Source organism: Leptonotus elevatus, chromosome 12 (assembly GCF_054856555.1).
Source record: "Leptonotus elevatus isolate MCC_2025b chromosome 12, RoL_Lele_1.0, whole genome shotgun sequence".
Taxonomy (NCBI): Eukaryota; Metazoa; Chordata; class Actinopteri; order Syngnathiformes; family Syngnathidae; genus Leptonotus; species Leptonotus elevatus.
In genome coordinates this window covers 11,142,237-11,155,229 of record NC_141250.1, presented here as the reverse complement: position 1 = coordinate 11,155,229, position 12,993 = coordinate 11,142,237, and the positions used below count along the sequence as shown (strand labels likewise).

Here is a 12,993-nt window from a genome sequence, read left to right as displayed (position 1 = left end):
CTTCCTGACACTTTGATTTGAATTGAGTTGCCATTGTACATGCATCCATTCATTTTCCACACTGCTGAACCTTTACAAGGTCACGTGGAGTTGCCAGTATTTATTCAGCAATAATAAAAAAATTATTTTTTTCCCCCAAGGGCCGCACACTATGACAGGAAAGCACAAGCTGCTATATGCAGGAAGTGAGGGGTCAACACATAGGAATGTTGGAACCGGCGACGCAGGTGAGAAAGTCCGTGCGACGGCAATCACATGGCCGTCTCGTTGCGGCACTGCCCGAAAACACAAAACAAGTGGCTCCAAACAGATGAGTGGTGTGAAAAAGAAAGCAAAAACGGAACAAATAGGGGAGATCGACGGCTTTTGTCCACGACCAACACAAAGACACGCACACACTCACAATTCAGTTTTCAAGCTAAACAAACAAGCTCATATCTGTTTGTCTTTAAGCACAAACCCGAGCGCCGAGGTCTCAGTGTTGCGCTGTGTCACGGGGGGCTCAGCGCTGCCCTCAGGTCACGGCTGATAGCATCTTCTAAATCTCACTGTGAATGCTTCCTTTCTGTGCATGCGTGCCGCGCACACAGTGGAGGTCAGGTCACTAAGTAAGTTAAATAGACGCCAGAAACGATGATCTTGTAAAACCTTTCTGCTCTTAATTTGCGCCGCAAGCTCGGATGAAAGAGCTAAATTTATGTCACCGTGTTTTGTTAATAGGACGTTAATATGCTTGAATAACACAAGAGTGTTATAATATTGGATTATGATTAGTCAGTGGCGGGCCGTGCATTTGGCTGTTAATTGACTTAATTCATACTTCTGCTATCACCTCGCCATTATTGGAAAGCATCAATACTATGCAAAAATGAAATTTAACAGCACATAACTGTAAAAAATAAAAATTAAAAATAATAATAATTAAAACTCACTAGAGATGCTGATTCTTAAATGTATTGTAAATGTATTAGTGTAGATTGCTGCAGATGTGTTTTGGTCATTTGCTTTACACGATCAATATTTTTCGTCCGATCACCGATCAATATGTTTGAAAAAAACGATAATTGACCACCGATTCGATTAGAAGGTGGAGCAATATTAGCCTGGAAGTTCAAAGCCGCGAGCGAGTCTGGTCAACCGTCCTATCAGTCGCATTTCTGAGGCGGGACAAACCTGAGCTAACAGACAGTGGAATGAACCAATGAACAAAGAGCGGAGTGACGACAGAAAAGTGACTCGTTGAAGTCTTTTTTTTTTTTCTGCGGAGACAAAGTAAAAATCCAACATCCAGCCGAAGAGAGACAGTAGTGAATGACTTATGTCGTTGTTGCGGGAAAAACTTGAAGAGTGAAGACGACGTCACGCAAATAGACAAATTTGATTGGCCGGCCTGTTTTCGTCCGGAGCCCAATCGCTGTCTATGGACGCCTGTCCAGACCCACTTTCTCGTTCAAGAAAGTGGGTGTGACTTGCCAGGCTAAAGCAATATATGTATTTAGACAACTTTTATATTTACTCTAAAATCGGTTACCGCCATTTGCGGTGGAAAGGGACTTTCCAAGAATAGTGAAAACCTACGATGCCATTTGAAATGCATGGGGGAGAAAAGCCCAAAGAATTCTTCAAAAAATGCTTATAAACATTAAACATAACATGTAATGTCTTCTTTTGTGGACACACACACAAATCACAGAGTGATTGAGAGAGTTGGTGCTGACTCACAATTTTGTTTGCCGAATGAGCGGTTAAGAAAATGGATGTATGGATAAAAACATGCACCCCTGACTGCGACCAATCAAAGCTAGGAGATGCCTTTTCGCCTAATAAGGTAATCACATGAGTTAAGATGTCCGCCACTTCCTGTCTTACAAAGAGTCCACTGCGAGCAGGAAGCGGTCGGCAGCGCGGATCTGCAGGCAGATCACCCCACGATATGTTTGTTAGCGTGTTAGCATTCTGGTCAGCGGCCAGTAAGTGCCCTGCCTCAGAGGTCTAATCTGGCCTCGCGCCTCACTGCACGCGCTCAATAGCGTCCACGCCCTGCATCATGACATCATGTCTTTGTGTAAAATCCTAGTTCCATTCATGCGCCCACTGTAGGGCTTAGCATCCAAACGTCCGCTATACCAACACACGGCTCTTTAAAGGGAAACCCGGTGGATACACCAGAGCGCCAAACATGGCCGCCGTCCTCCGACACAACACAGGCCTGCCTGTGGGCCGGAAGAGAGGGAGGATGTGGGCTTTTCAGATATTTAGTGTAGTTCATAAACTACTTCCTGATTTGTGTAGAGTAAAATGTTTACATTTGACACACAGGCCTGTATCATTTTCATTCAGGGGCGGAGCCATCTTTCTATTATGACTGAAAACGACAAAAATAAATTGCTTTGAACGTAAGTGACAACAGCACTGTATTTGCAGTGTGTATATTTACATCTGATGTTTAGTTGGTTTAAGGATGATGTAAAATGGAGGGAGTGTATTTTTGATCGTGGGTCGAACAGTTACATCATAGCGGGATTTTTTTTTGTGACTTCTGGCAAAATCTGATATTTTTTAACATTACAAAATGTTTTTACAACAGTACCAAATTTAATCAAATTTGATTAGAAAAAGTTGATAGAGAATCACGGAGTGCCAAATTCTTGTACTTTGTGGTTAGACTGTTACATTTTTGATTCTGGAAGAGGGGGAACAGTTCCACTGGGACTCAAACAAACAAATTGACAAAACAAATCATGTAATATTTAGTGATATTTATGTATGATATTTACTGTAGTTTTAAACTACTTCCTGGTTTGTGGGGGGGGGGGGGGGGGGTTAAGATTAGGACTGTATCACTATCAATTGCCTTTGAGGGTTAGTCATGTTTTCATCCCAACTCTAGATGGCAAAATCAGAAAAAAAAATCCTTTACCAAGTGACAACTTTAAATTGTCTGTAAGTGTGTCAGTGTGAATGGCTGTTTTTCTAAAGGCTACAAGGCTGGCGACTAGTCAAGGGTATACGAATCTAGCTCACCAACAATGACCCTAATGAGGATAAGAACATAGACTAGCATGACACAATATGGATGGATCATTTTCTTAATTTTCACATACACTTCTTTGTACAGTTCAACGAGGTGAACCTCAAATTGACAGTAATTGTTAACGTTTCAGGATCAATTCAAAAGTGCGGTTATTTGCTTAATGTAAATGTATTTTTCCAGAAATATCACAAGACCGTAAGACAATTTGAGCAGTGGAATCCAACTTGTGGAGCACAATGAAGCACATACATTGGGAGGTGGACTTAGCTCATCGAGCTGCCGATGTCACAAGCGGAGGCAAGTGTGATTGGCTGAGAGGTAATGGGGCGGGGCTTAGCGAGATGATCATAGTGCTCTCTCAAAGGAGTCATGCACCACGTGCTGGCAAAAAGAGATGAGAGAGATGAATACACACTTTTTCATGGTTCACTTTTGCTTCTTTTTTTTCAAATTGCTTGCCACTCACACATTTGTCAAAGACCACCTGTACTTTAAGTTTAGAATGTACTTTTAAAGTGTATAGTCCGACAAAATGTCTAGCGAACAGCACCTTAACCATGAATTTCTTGTTCCTTGGATGGAAAACATACAGTATGGGTTCAGTTACTTGTGCTCTTTTACGTAGAAACAGATAGAAAACTGCTTTATAAAAAATTACTCTGAAATCTGATCTCATCTCATCCATAAATTCAAGCCTTCCACTCACAGCTGGAACCTCTCCCAACAACCTTGGTCACATCCAGATCTTTGGTTCCCTTTATATCCGCTATTCACTCTTCTCTCTTCACTGGTATCACTCTTTCAGTACTTCAAACCCTTCATTTTCAAAATTCGTAAGAAAATAGCCACTGGACTCCACTGTCACTCAAAACTTTCTAGCCCGGTTTTCACCCACACACACCGCAGTCGTGAAAGTTTCTGTAAAAAAAAAAAAAAAGCAGATTTTTGTTCCCTTTTTATTCTCATCCTCCTCAACCTGAGTGCGTCATTTGCCACCAATTTGCACAACATCTTCCTCAATAAGCTTCCCCCTATCAGCCTAGGCTTCCATTCATACCTTAAATACTGCACTCAATTCATCCAGCTAAAGTCCTTCTCATCCGAACCCTCCCCAGTCACTTTAGGTGTGCCCCAGGTCTCTGTCCTGTGGCGTATTTTCCCTTTTTCAAACGTTTCTAAAATATTAACTAAACGTAAAATCAAAACTTCCATTGGATGTAAACTCGACGTAACGTGTAGGCGGTGACAACTAGTGGCGTGCACGTGCATTCAGGCATCATAAACAAACTGTAACCATCTGACCAAGCTGCCAAACCGGAACGTTTCAGCAATGGTGGACATTCCACACATTCCAGCTAATATAATGACACGCACACACACACAATTGAGAGGGCTTGCAAACTCCACAGTGTGAAAACTCACGCAATGTTGCTGTATAAATATCTCAATGCTGTTATTCTCTAGTGAGGCTGTACTGGACGGGCTTCTGCCTGGCGAACACTGGATTGTATCATCATTTATCTTTTGTTAATGGGTCACAATGACCTTCTTCTACAGCTAATGTTCAAATCTCCTCCCATCCTTGAGGGGAAACTCATCCAAATAGTCAATGATGTTAATAAACCTGTATCTAGTAAAGCAGGGGTGAGAAACCTATGGGCAATGGGCTAGATATGGCCTGCCAGAGCATTTATTCTGGTCTGCTGTACAAGTCTTAAAAAAAATGAAAAATCCAAGAAACTGCCCAACAAAGTTTTATCAAAAAATGCTATGATAACATATAATACTTTTTTTGTTTGTTTGCTCCTTGCATTTTTCCATAAATTTAGTGTGATCGTCAGAGGACTTCATAAGAACTGAAATGGCCCCTTTGTCGGTAAAAGGTTTGGTCTCGTATTGCTTTGGTCGTAGTCTTGATAATTTCATCTCCTTGTCTTGGTCTTGACATGGACTGTCAATTATTCAGTTTCAGTCTGAGTCTTGTATTGTCTTGGTCATGGTATGCTCTCCTCTGCTCAGAATCTTTGTCTTGATTCCGTCTTTTATTATCTAGTTTTTGGTATTAACATGGTGTATCTTCTCTGAGTCTTGGGTTTGCCTCAAGTCTTGTTCCTGACTTGGTCTCATATTGCCTTGATCTTGGTTTTGACATAGTCTCATTTCCTCAGAGTCTTGATCATGACTTGGTCTCGTATTGACTTGGTCTTGACCTTGTTTTGAATTGGTTAAGTCTTGGTCTTGACATTGTAACATCACTGTGGAGTCTTGGTGTTAATTGACATAATCTCGTCCAAGAATCTTGCGCTTCACTTGGCCTTGGTTTTGACTAATACTATAAAACTGAGTTTGTGTGTGGACAAATGATAAGTTTTTTAAAAAAAAAATACCCATAATAACACTCATATTACCCATGAAGCCAACTGTGTACATTTTGTTGTCGGCTTGTTTATTTATATTTCCATTCATTTCCACTAGTTCCTAAGGACACCCACTCTCCTTCATCCGGACATGACGTCCCTAACATTTGGCATGGCCGAACAACCGCAGGCTCAGCAACAGCATGCAACAGCATGCAGGATGTTTTAGAAAATTGGTCGGGACCACTGTGCTGCGGTGGACCCGGTGGCCCAGTGGTGCAGCGTCCATGCTGCCATGGCAGCCTGAGGCCTGCTCCCCATACATCCCCGCTCGGGCTCTGTTGATCCTATTGTCTCTCTGCGTCACCACACGTCGCCCCGGCAAATAAAGGCCGTCTGGCTCCAAGCTTAAACATCGCAGCAAACTCAAAACCAACCATCAGAGCCGATTCATTCACATCTGCTCAGTGGGGCGACAAGGACAGGGCTTTAGGTGGGAAAGAGGGCAGAAAAAAGTTCACTTTTCCCCGCCGGGTGCCAAGAGAACGGGACAGGACTCAACTTCGAGGGAGCCGCAGCTGTGGCAAGTTGCCCATTTCGTTACATATAATGTAAATGCGAGCATATGGAAGATCGGCGGCTTTTGAGCTAATAATTTATTTATTTTTTGTTACATGTTAAGTTTTAGTTTAGTTGTTGTGGTTTGGATTTGTTTGACTGCTGAGATGATAAGATGTAGCACGCTGCCTGTCGTAGTCAGAGTTTGTACTGTGAACTGTTTCACAATGAGATAACCAACCATGCTGGTATAGTTTAATTGACTCAATTTAATTTTCAAAGAACTTTGCTTGTCTGTGATTGAACTTAGCAAGCTTAGTTTTACGTTCCCAATGGACAAAAGTTCAGTGCAGTAGACCTGAAGTCATTACCGGTATCATCTGGTGACACAATATCTTTGGAATTTCACTTGTGTTTTTTCCAGTCCAATTTTTCGACATTTTCTTACATTTGACACTCTATGTGTGCCCCCTACACCCTCAACCCTCCCCGCCCCACTTATCGGGCCTGCCTACCCCACCCTCCCTGCCCGTCTGCACCCTCCATGTGTCTCCCTACCCCACCCTTTATTCCGCAGTGCTACGGACCGATCATGGGTGACTGGAGCTTTCTGGGAAATATTTTAGAGGAAGTCAACGAGCACTCCACGGTGATCGGCAGGGTGTGGCTCACGGTTCTCTTCATCTTCCGCATCCTCATCCTGGGCACGGCTGCGGAGTTCGTGTGGGGCGACGAGCAGTCCGACTATGTGTGCAATACGCAGCAGCCTGGCTGTGAGAACGTGTGCTACGACGAGGCCTTCCCTATCTCCCACATCCGTCTGTGGGTTCTGCAGATCATCTTCGTGTCCACGCCGTCTCTGGTGTACGTGGGCCACGCCGTACACCACGTGCACATGGAGGAAAAGCGCAAGGAACGCGAGGAGGCGGAACTTAGCCGGCAACAGGAGCTGAGTGAGGAGCGACTCCCGCTGGCACCTGACCAGGGGAGCGTCCGCACCACAAAGGAGACCAGCACGAAAGGAAGCAAGAAGTTCCGATTGGAGGGCACCTTACTACGGACCTACATCTGCCATATCATTTTCAAGACACTCTTTGAGGTGGGCTTCGTGGTAGGCCAGTACTTCTTGTATGGCTTCCGCATCCTGCCGCTGTACAAATGCAGCCGCTGGCCCTGCCCTAACACCGTAGACTGCTTCGTGTCTCGCCCCACAGAGAAAACGGTCTTCATCATCTTCATGTTGGCCGTGGCTTGCGTCTCGCTCTTTCTCAACTTTGTGGAGATCAGCCACCTGGGCCTCAAGAAGATTCGTTTTGTTTTTCGCAAGCCGGCCCCCGCCCCGGCGCAGGGCGAAGGCTCGGCCCCCCTGCCACCAGGAAAAAGCTTGCCCAATTTGCCAGTGTCCTCGTTGCAGAGGGCTAAAGGTTACAAGCGTTTGGATGAGGAGAAAGCTCCCCCTATAACACACCTCTACCCACTGGCGGAAGTGGGCATGGAGGCCGGCAGGGGGGCCCCACCCTTCCACGGGTTGGAGGAGAAGGCTGAGGAGGAGCTGCCTATGGGGGACATCCCCAAGACATACGACGAGACTCTGCCCTCCTACACCCAGACCACTGAAACATTGCAGCAGGTGGATGCAGCTAAGGGGGCGCCGCCAGCGGGGGTGGAAGGTGGAGAGTGGCAGGGTGCCGACGCGGAGGTGGAGGGGGCAGTCACCAGGGAGGGAGGAAGCGCGTTGGCCCAGGCAGGAAGGAAGGCCTCGGATACGATAGAGGATAGCAGACCTCTGAGCCGACTGAGCCAAGCGAGCAGTAAGGCCAGGTCGGATGACCTTACCGTATGAACATGTGACGGCGAGCACATGCATGTACCACATAACCACATCTGGGAGAGCACACACACACATACACATACTTCTGAATGGGCAAGTCAATAAATCGAACCACAGATCTTCGCCATTGAGATTTTTCACTGGGAAATTGTAGAATATTGTCTGATATTGGAAATTTTATGAAATAATGATATGAAAAAAGAAATCCCAGATCTGCACCTGAATGAAATGATTTCTTACTTGGTGCATGTCCCTCCCTTCTAATCTTGTATGAAATAAAAGAAACAGCCATTAAATACATTAGCGGAGGTAAACGAAACAAAAATGTAAAAACACAAATTGGGACAATAATGGCAAGCGTTCATGTCAAATGTGAAACAAACTGTGTGTTCTTGATATTCAAAAAAATGCTGGGCAAACATGTTTTTACTTGACAAAAAGAAACCATATGTTCCATTTTTAAGTAACATCTTTCTTTTAATCTAAGGTTTTAATCAAATGATGGAAAAGTTTTTACAAACTGGAGAGAGTTTTAGTATACTTTGTGTGTCTGCCAATCAGTAACTTTGCTGTAGTTCATTTCCCATTCAACCAGTGCCATAATGCGAGTGCATGCCACACATACAAGTGCCTACTTTTACATTTTTATACGACGTGCGCAGCTCTTTGTCACCGGCAAAAGTCACATTTTCGGGGTCGAGAGGAGAGCACCTTTTTGCACATGCAGAGGTTCACACACTGTGCAAGGCTTTTTTTTTTTTTTTTTTTTTTTTTTAACACCTCAACGATGCATCTCTTTCCACGGGAATCTTTTCAAGTGCAAGCATCTCATGTTTATATAGCAAGCAGTGAGGGGGAAAACTTTTGAAAGACCACATGCCTGAATGTCTTTTTCAATGTGATTCTGTTCACATCTGGTCTAGATTTCTGCAACCTTTTTGCGTAGACTGTGATATGGTTTTGGAAGAGAGCGGGGCTGATTTTGCCCCATTAGAGAATGAACTATAGAGCCACCTCAGGCCAAATCCTCTCTCTTTTTGCGCTGTACAAACAGGCGTGCGGGTGATAAAGATCTTGCCCCATCAGCACAAAGTATTGTTGGGAGGCGGGACAATAAAAGAAACGAGTGCCATCAATGAAAACAAGCATCCTTAACCTCATTTGTGGGGGCAAGACAAATACTTGATTTAGTTTGACCAGGGGAGAAAACACCAAAAGATACTTTTGCCAAAAGTCTGAGAGAAAACTGTACATAGCACCAATATTATGTCTCATATTGTACATACTGTGCTGTTTTAGGTACTTGACTGTCTAGGCTGCTTACACATTTGATGTAACAATGTCAGAAAATAGCAAGGCTCCATCACGGATGCTATTTGAGAAGCTAAAATGTCACTCACCAGCAAATATTACGATACGAACGAAGAATCAAGCCTTAAAGTTTTACTTGTTTAATCTATTTTATTCTTGTCTATTTTCTGGAAGAATGTGAACTTTATTTAATTTTTTTGATACAGCGACATGATGGAACCCTACGAATCTCGGAATTTTGATTTTTGTATGCAAAATCGAAATTGTGGATCAAAACACACACACACACACACACACACACACCCACACACACACACACACACACCTTGCAGGGTACAATAGGCAGCTTTGAACCTTTTGTGAGCTGTCAAAAAACCTAAACATGTATTTTTTAAAAATCGTCACAAGGTCCTTGTTTACACCTATAACGTGTTATGACTGCTATTGTACGACTGTATTTTTATTTAGACCGTTGCATTGATTGTGATGTTTGTAAGAAGACATGATTAATATATATACAAGGAAAAAAATCCTTTTTACTAACTTGTAGTCTTCACTGATGATAGTTGTGTAGTGGCAGTGTATTCTTTTTAAACAAAATAAAATAAAAAAGTCACATATGGTCAAGCTGTGTTGCCTTTCTGTACAACCTAATGCACACACACGCACGCACACACCATACTGACATTGTTCTACGTGACACAACTCCAATAATCATGCACACTGTTATTAACCACATTTAACGGCAAATTTGATAGAGAGACAGCTTAAACTTGCACTTGAGTCCACACGACAGTACGTCCTCCTTTGCTGTGTAAAGTGATGAAGGGACCAGCAGAGGTCCCTGTAATCACACGTTCCAGTCTCTGCTTGCAACAGTGGATCACTACACACAATACACACGCATACAGCACGTACTCTCTCTATCGTTCATAATTATAAAACTGCAACAGAGTGAATATAATATAATTGTAGGTTCAGTATCAACGCCTTCTCATGGTCACTTGTTGCTAGGCAGAATTCCCAACCATTGAAATGTTGCCATTTTACACCGTCGACTTTTTACTCACCAGTTTTAAATCACACAGTAGAAAAACAACAAGGCCATTCAGTGATATAAAAAGTCTACACACCCCTGTTAAAATGCACACCTTGTAAAAATTGGGAATGTGGCTGCGTTCAAATTTAACAAATCACATTCAAACTTATGTAAATGAGTCAGCACACACCTGCCATCATTTAAAGTGCCTATTATATAACCCCAAATAAAGTTCAGATGCTCTAGTAGGCTTTTACTGCCATTCTTTACTTTCTAGTAGGCTGAAGGTTTTGTGACAAGTTAACAATTACTGGTATTTGGAACTGTCGCTAAATCCCTCCACCCTGATGAAGGACCCAGTTCCAACTGAATAATAAAAAAAAAAATAGGATGTTTGCAGCTCCTTCAGTGCTGCTGTCAGCCTTCTTGACCAGTTTGATTCTCAAATGTCCATCTATTTTGAAGGCACGTCCAGTTCTTCAGTACATGATGTCATTTATGATGTCAATGCAAAAATGTCAGGAAAAGCCTTCTAGAACATCTGAGCTTTATTTGGGGTTCATCTTTTAGATTGGCTGCCGTACAGTCAAGATGTTTTAAGTTTGAATCTCACGTGTGGCTTTCTTGTGTGCAGCTTGTATGTTCACCCCGTGCTTGCCTGGGTTTTCTGTGTACTCTGGCTTCCTCCTGCAATCCAAAAACATGCATGTTAGGTTAATTGATAACTCGAAAATTGTCCATTGGTGTGAATGTGAGTGTGAATGGTTGTTAGTCTGTACCGGTTTGTGACCTGTGATTGGCTGAAACCTGGTTGTACATTGCCTCTTGCTCTCTTGCTTAGAACAAGCACTACAGAAAATGAGTGGTTGGGTAGTAATACACATTTTTACACATACATACAGTGTACATGTTGCAGTGGCTTCCTTCCCCTGGCTTAAAACTCTAATTAAGGAATTCCAGAGGAAACATGCTGTATATAGTCACCGATATGGTGAGATTTAGTGTGATGCTGGCTACTCTCTGACCCTTTCAACCTTAGTTGGATGTTTGTAAACATCTGATATGCCTATCAGGAAAAAAAAGAAAATCCAAAAAACGAAGAAGAGGGGCCCCAAAGGCAGAGAGCACAAGAAGAGATGAGAGGAGATAATACATCTGTTAGCTGCGTGATTCCCTTGTACATAAGAGCGCAAATGCTCGGGTGAGGATTTAAATCAGCGGCAGCCAAACACACGCCTCTGAGAACATTATTTGCCGGCAGGAGGCAAAGACATTGTTTGTTGAGCATGGCAGCGGAGGCAACAAATTATGCTGTTTGTCAGATGTGGTGCTCGTCTTCCCACGGCAGCTTGCACAACATAACACAAAAAACACTCTTGGGTTAGTGTAATGAAAAATGGCTTATCTGAGTTATAACCTAGGAGGATGAAGAGAGAGAGTGATGAAGGTGCAAACACCTTAAGGAAGGTACGGACGGTCCTTCCTAACCAGGAGTTTAGCAAAAATTGTTCTAGATGCATTAAAGTGAAAAAAAATATTCTAAATTAGACACAGTGTTGATAACAGCTATGCCTAATTTGAATGAATAGAAAAAAATAATACCTTTCTCACCATGTATTGCGCACAATCATGGTCGACGACCTTTCTTTCTTTCTTTCTTTTTTTCCCCCTCCTGTCACTTCCACATTTCTCACTGTGCCATGCGTTCATTTTTTTATTTAGCCCATGTATGTTTTTGTTGTTTTATGCCCACAACAAGGTGCTCTAAAGAGGCCACACCAGTGGACTTTCCAAAGGGAGCATCAGCATGTATTTTCGGGATGTAGTCAAAGCTAACTTGTTAAATGAATATCACAATAGCAGGTCATCTCTAATAGTAATACAATGGAGGTGAGTTGAGTCAAACCAGGCAGATTGTTTTAGTACGTAGTCAAAAGGCATTTCATCCCATTTTGAAATTTAAATAATTCTCACAAATCAAATTACGGCCCAAAGTCCAATGATTTTCAATGAGCGTCCTTTCACCGCGTACTGCCATTTTGATTTGTGGAATTGTACATAAGTCCTTTAAGTGGTTAAAATCTGCTTAATATTTGTTTTGTATTTGTTTATTTAAAAAATAAAATAAAGTAGTAACATTGGATTTTCCGAGTCGCAACAGACACTTTATTGTTCAGTCATCTGCAGATTTGTTCCATTTAAGAGTCCCTGGCTCTCATATGTGTAGCTAGCTAGCTGGCCAGCTAGATGAGGACTACAGTCTTTTTTTTCTTTTTTTTTAACCAACCATGTTAACATTATGCGTTCATATTCATGTAACAAAGTGCTGTGTGTTGAAGCAAAACCATTCAAATGTTTTCTTTAAGCTTACCTTTAGTTTAGCGTTTTCTCACATGAAGTACAGTGGCACTAAAGGGTCTAAAAAAAAAAGGTGTGTGGGTGGGTGGGGCTTGCGGTCTGCGATCATGCTGAAGGTTTAAAAACAAATCACACAATAATTTATTACAATAAGTGTCATGTCATGTTTAGCATAAACAATATAATACTTTACCACAAACTAGTAGCCTTAAAAAAAATTCGAGTGACGTAATTTGGCCCACAAGGGTCAAAATTAAGAAAATACCTTGAGGTTTTAAATATTGTAAATTTAAAATACTTTTGCAGACCACATGTCACATCATGGTGAAGTGTATGTACACAATGAATTATATTTCGATTAATTTAAATGTAAAAACATCCTCCTGTCATTGAATGCATTTTGATACCAGTCCGGCTTGCTCGTGGCTCATCCACAGTCCACAGTACACATGACAGACGATACACATACCTTCCTCCTCCTTTTTTTCTTCTTCCTCCTCCTCCA

General features: G+C 42.4%; 2 protein-coding genes across 5 annotated transcripts in view; one reads left to right on the top strand and one right to left on the bottom strand.

The window, feature by feature from the left end:
- The window catches only part of gja5a (gap junction protein, alpha 5a), a 33,574-nt gene extending 20,892 nt beyond the window's left edge, over positions 1-12,682 (bottom strand). For all 4 annotated transcript variants that reach the window (XM_086091852.1, XM_086091851.1, XM_086091853.1 and 1 more), the window contains exons 1-2: positions 12,502-12,682; positions 10,744-10,817 (exon numbers count right to left, since the gene is read on the bottom strand). The gene's annotated coding sequence lies outside the window, so the exon portion shown is untranslated. The remainder of the gene's footprint in view (positions 1-10,743; positions 10,818-12,501) is intronic.
- gja8a (gap junction protein alpha 8 paralog a) lies at positions 5,944-9,698 on the top strand. Its single transcript, XM_086091046.1, has 2 exons — positions 5,944-5,974; positions 6,527-9,698. Exon 2 carries the CDS (start codon positions 6,542-6,544, stop codon positions 7,790-7,792), a length of 1,251 nt encoding a protein of 416 aa, XP_085947172.1. The 5' UTR covers positions 5,944-5,974; positions 6,527-6,541; the 3' UTR covers positions 7,793-9,698.
- Positions 12,683-12,993: the final 311 nt, after the last annotated feature.

Bases quoted from the DNA above. Each gene is read 5' to 3' on its own strand.
- gja8a (XM_086091046.1), top strand. From the start codon at position 6,542: ATGGGTGACTGGAGCTTTCTGGGAAATATTTTAGAGGAAGTCAACGAG.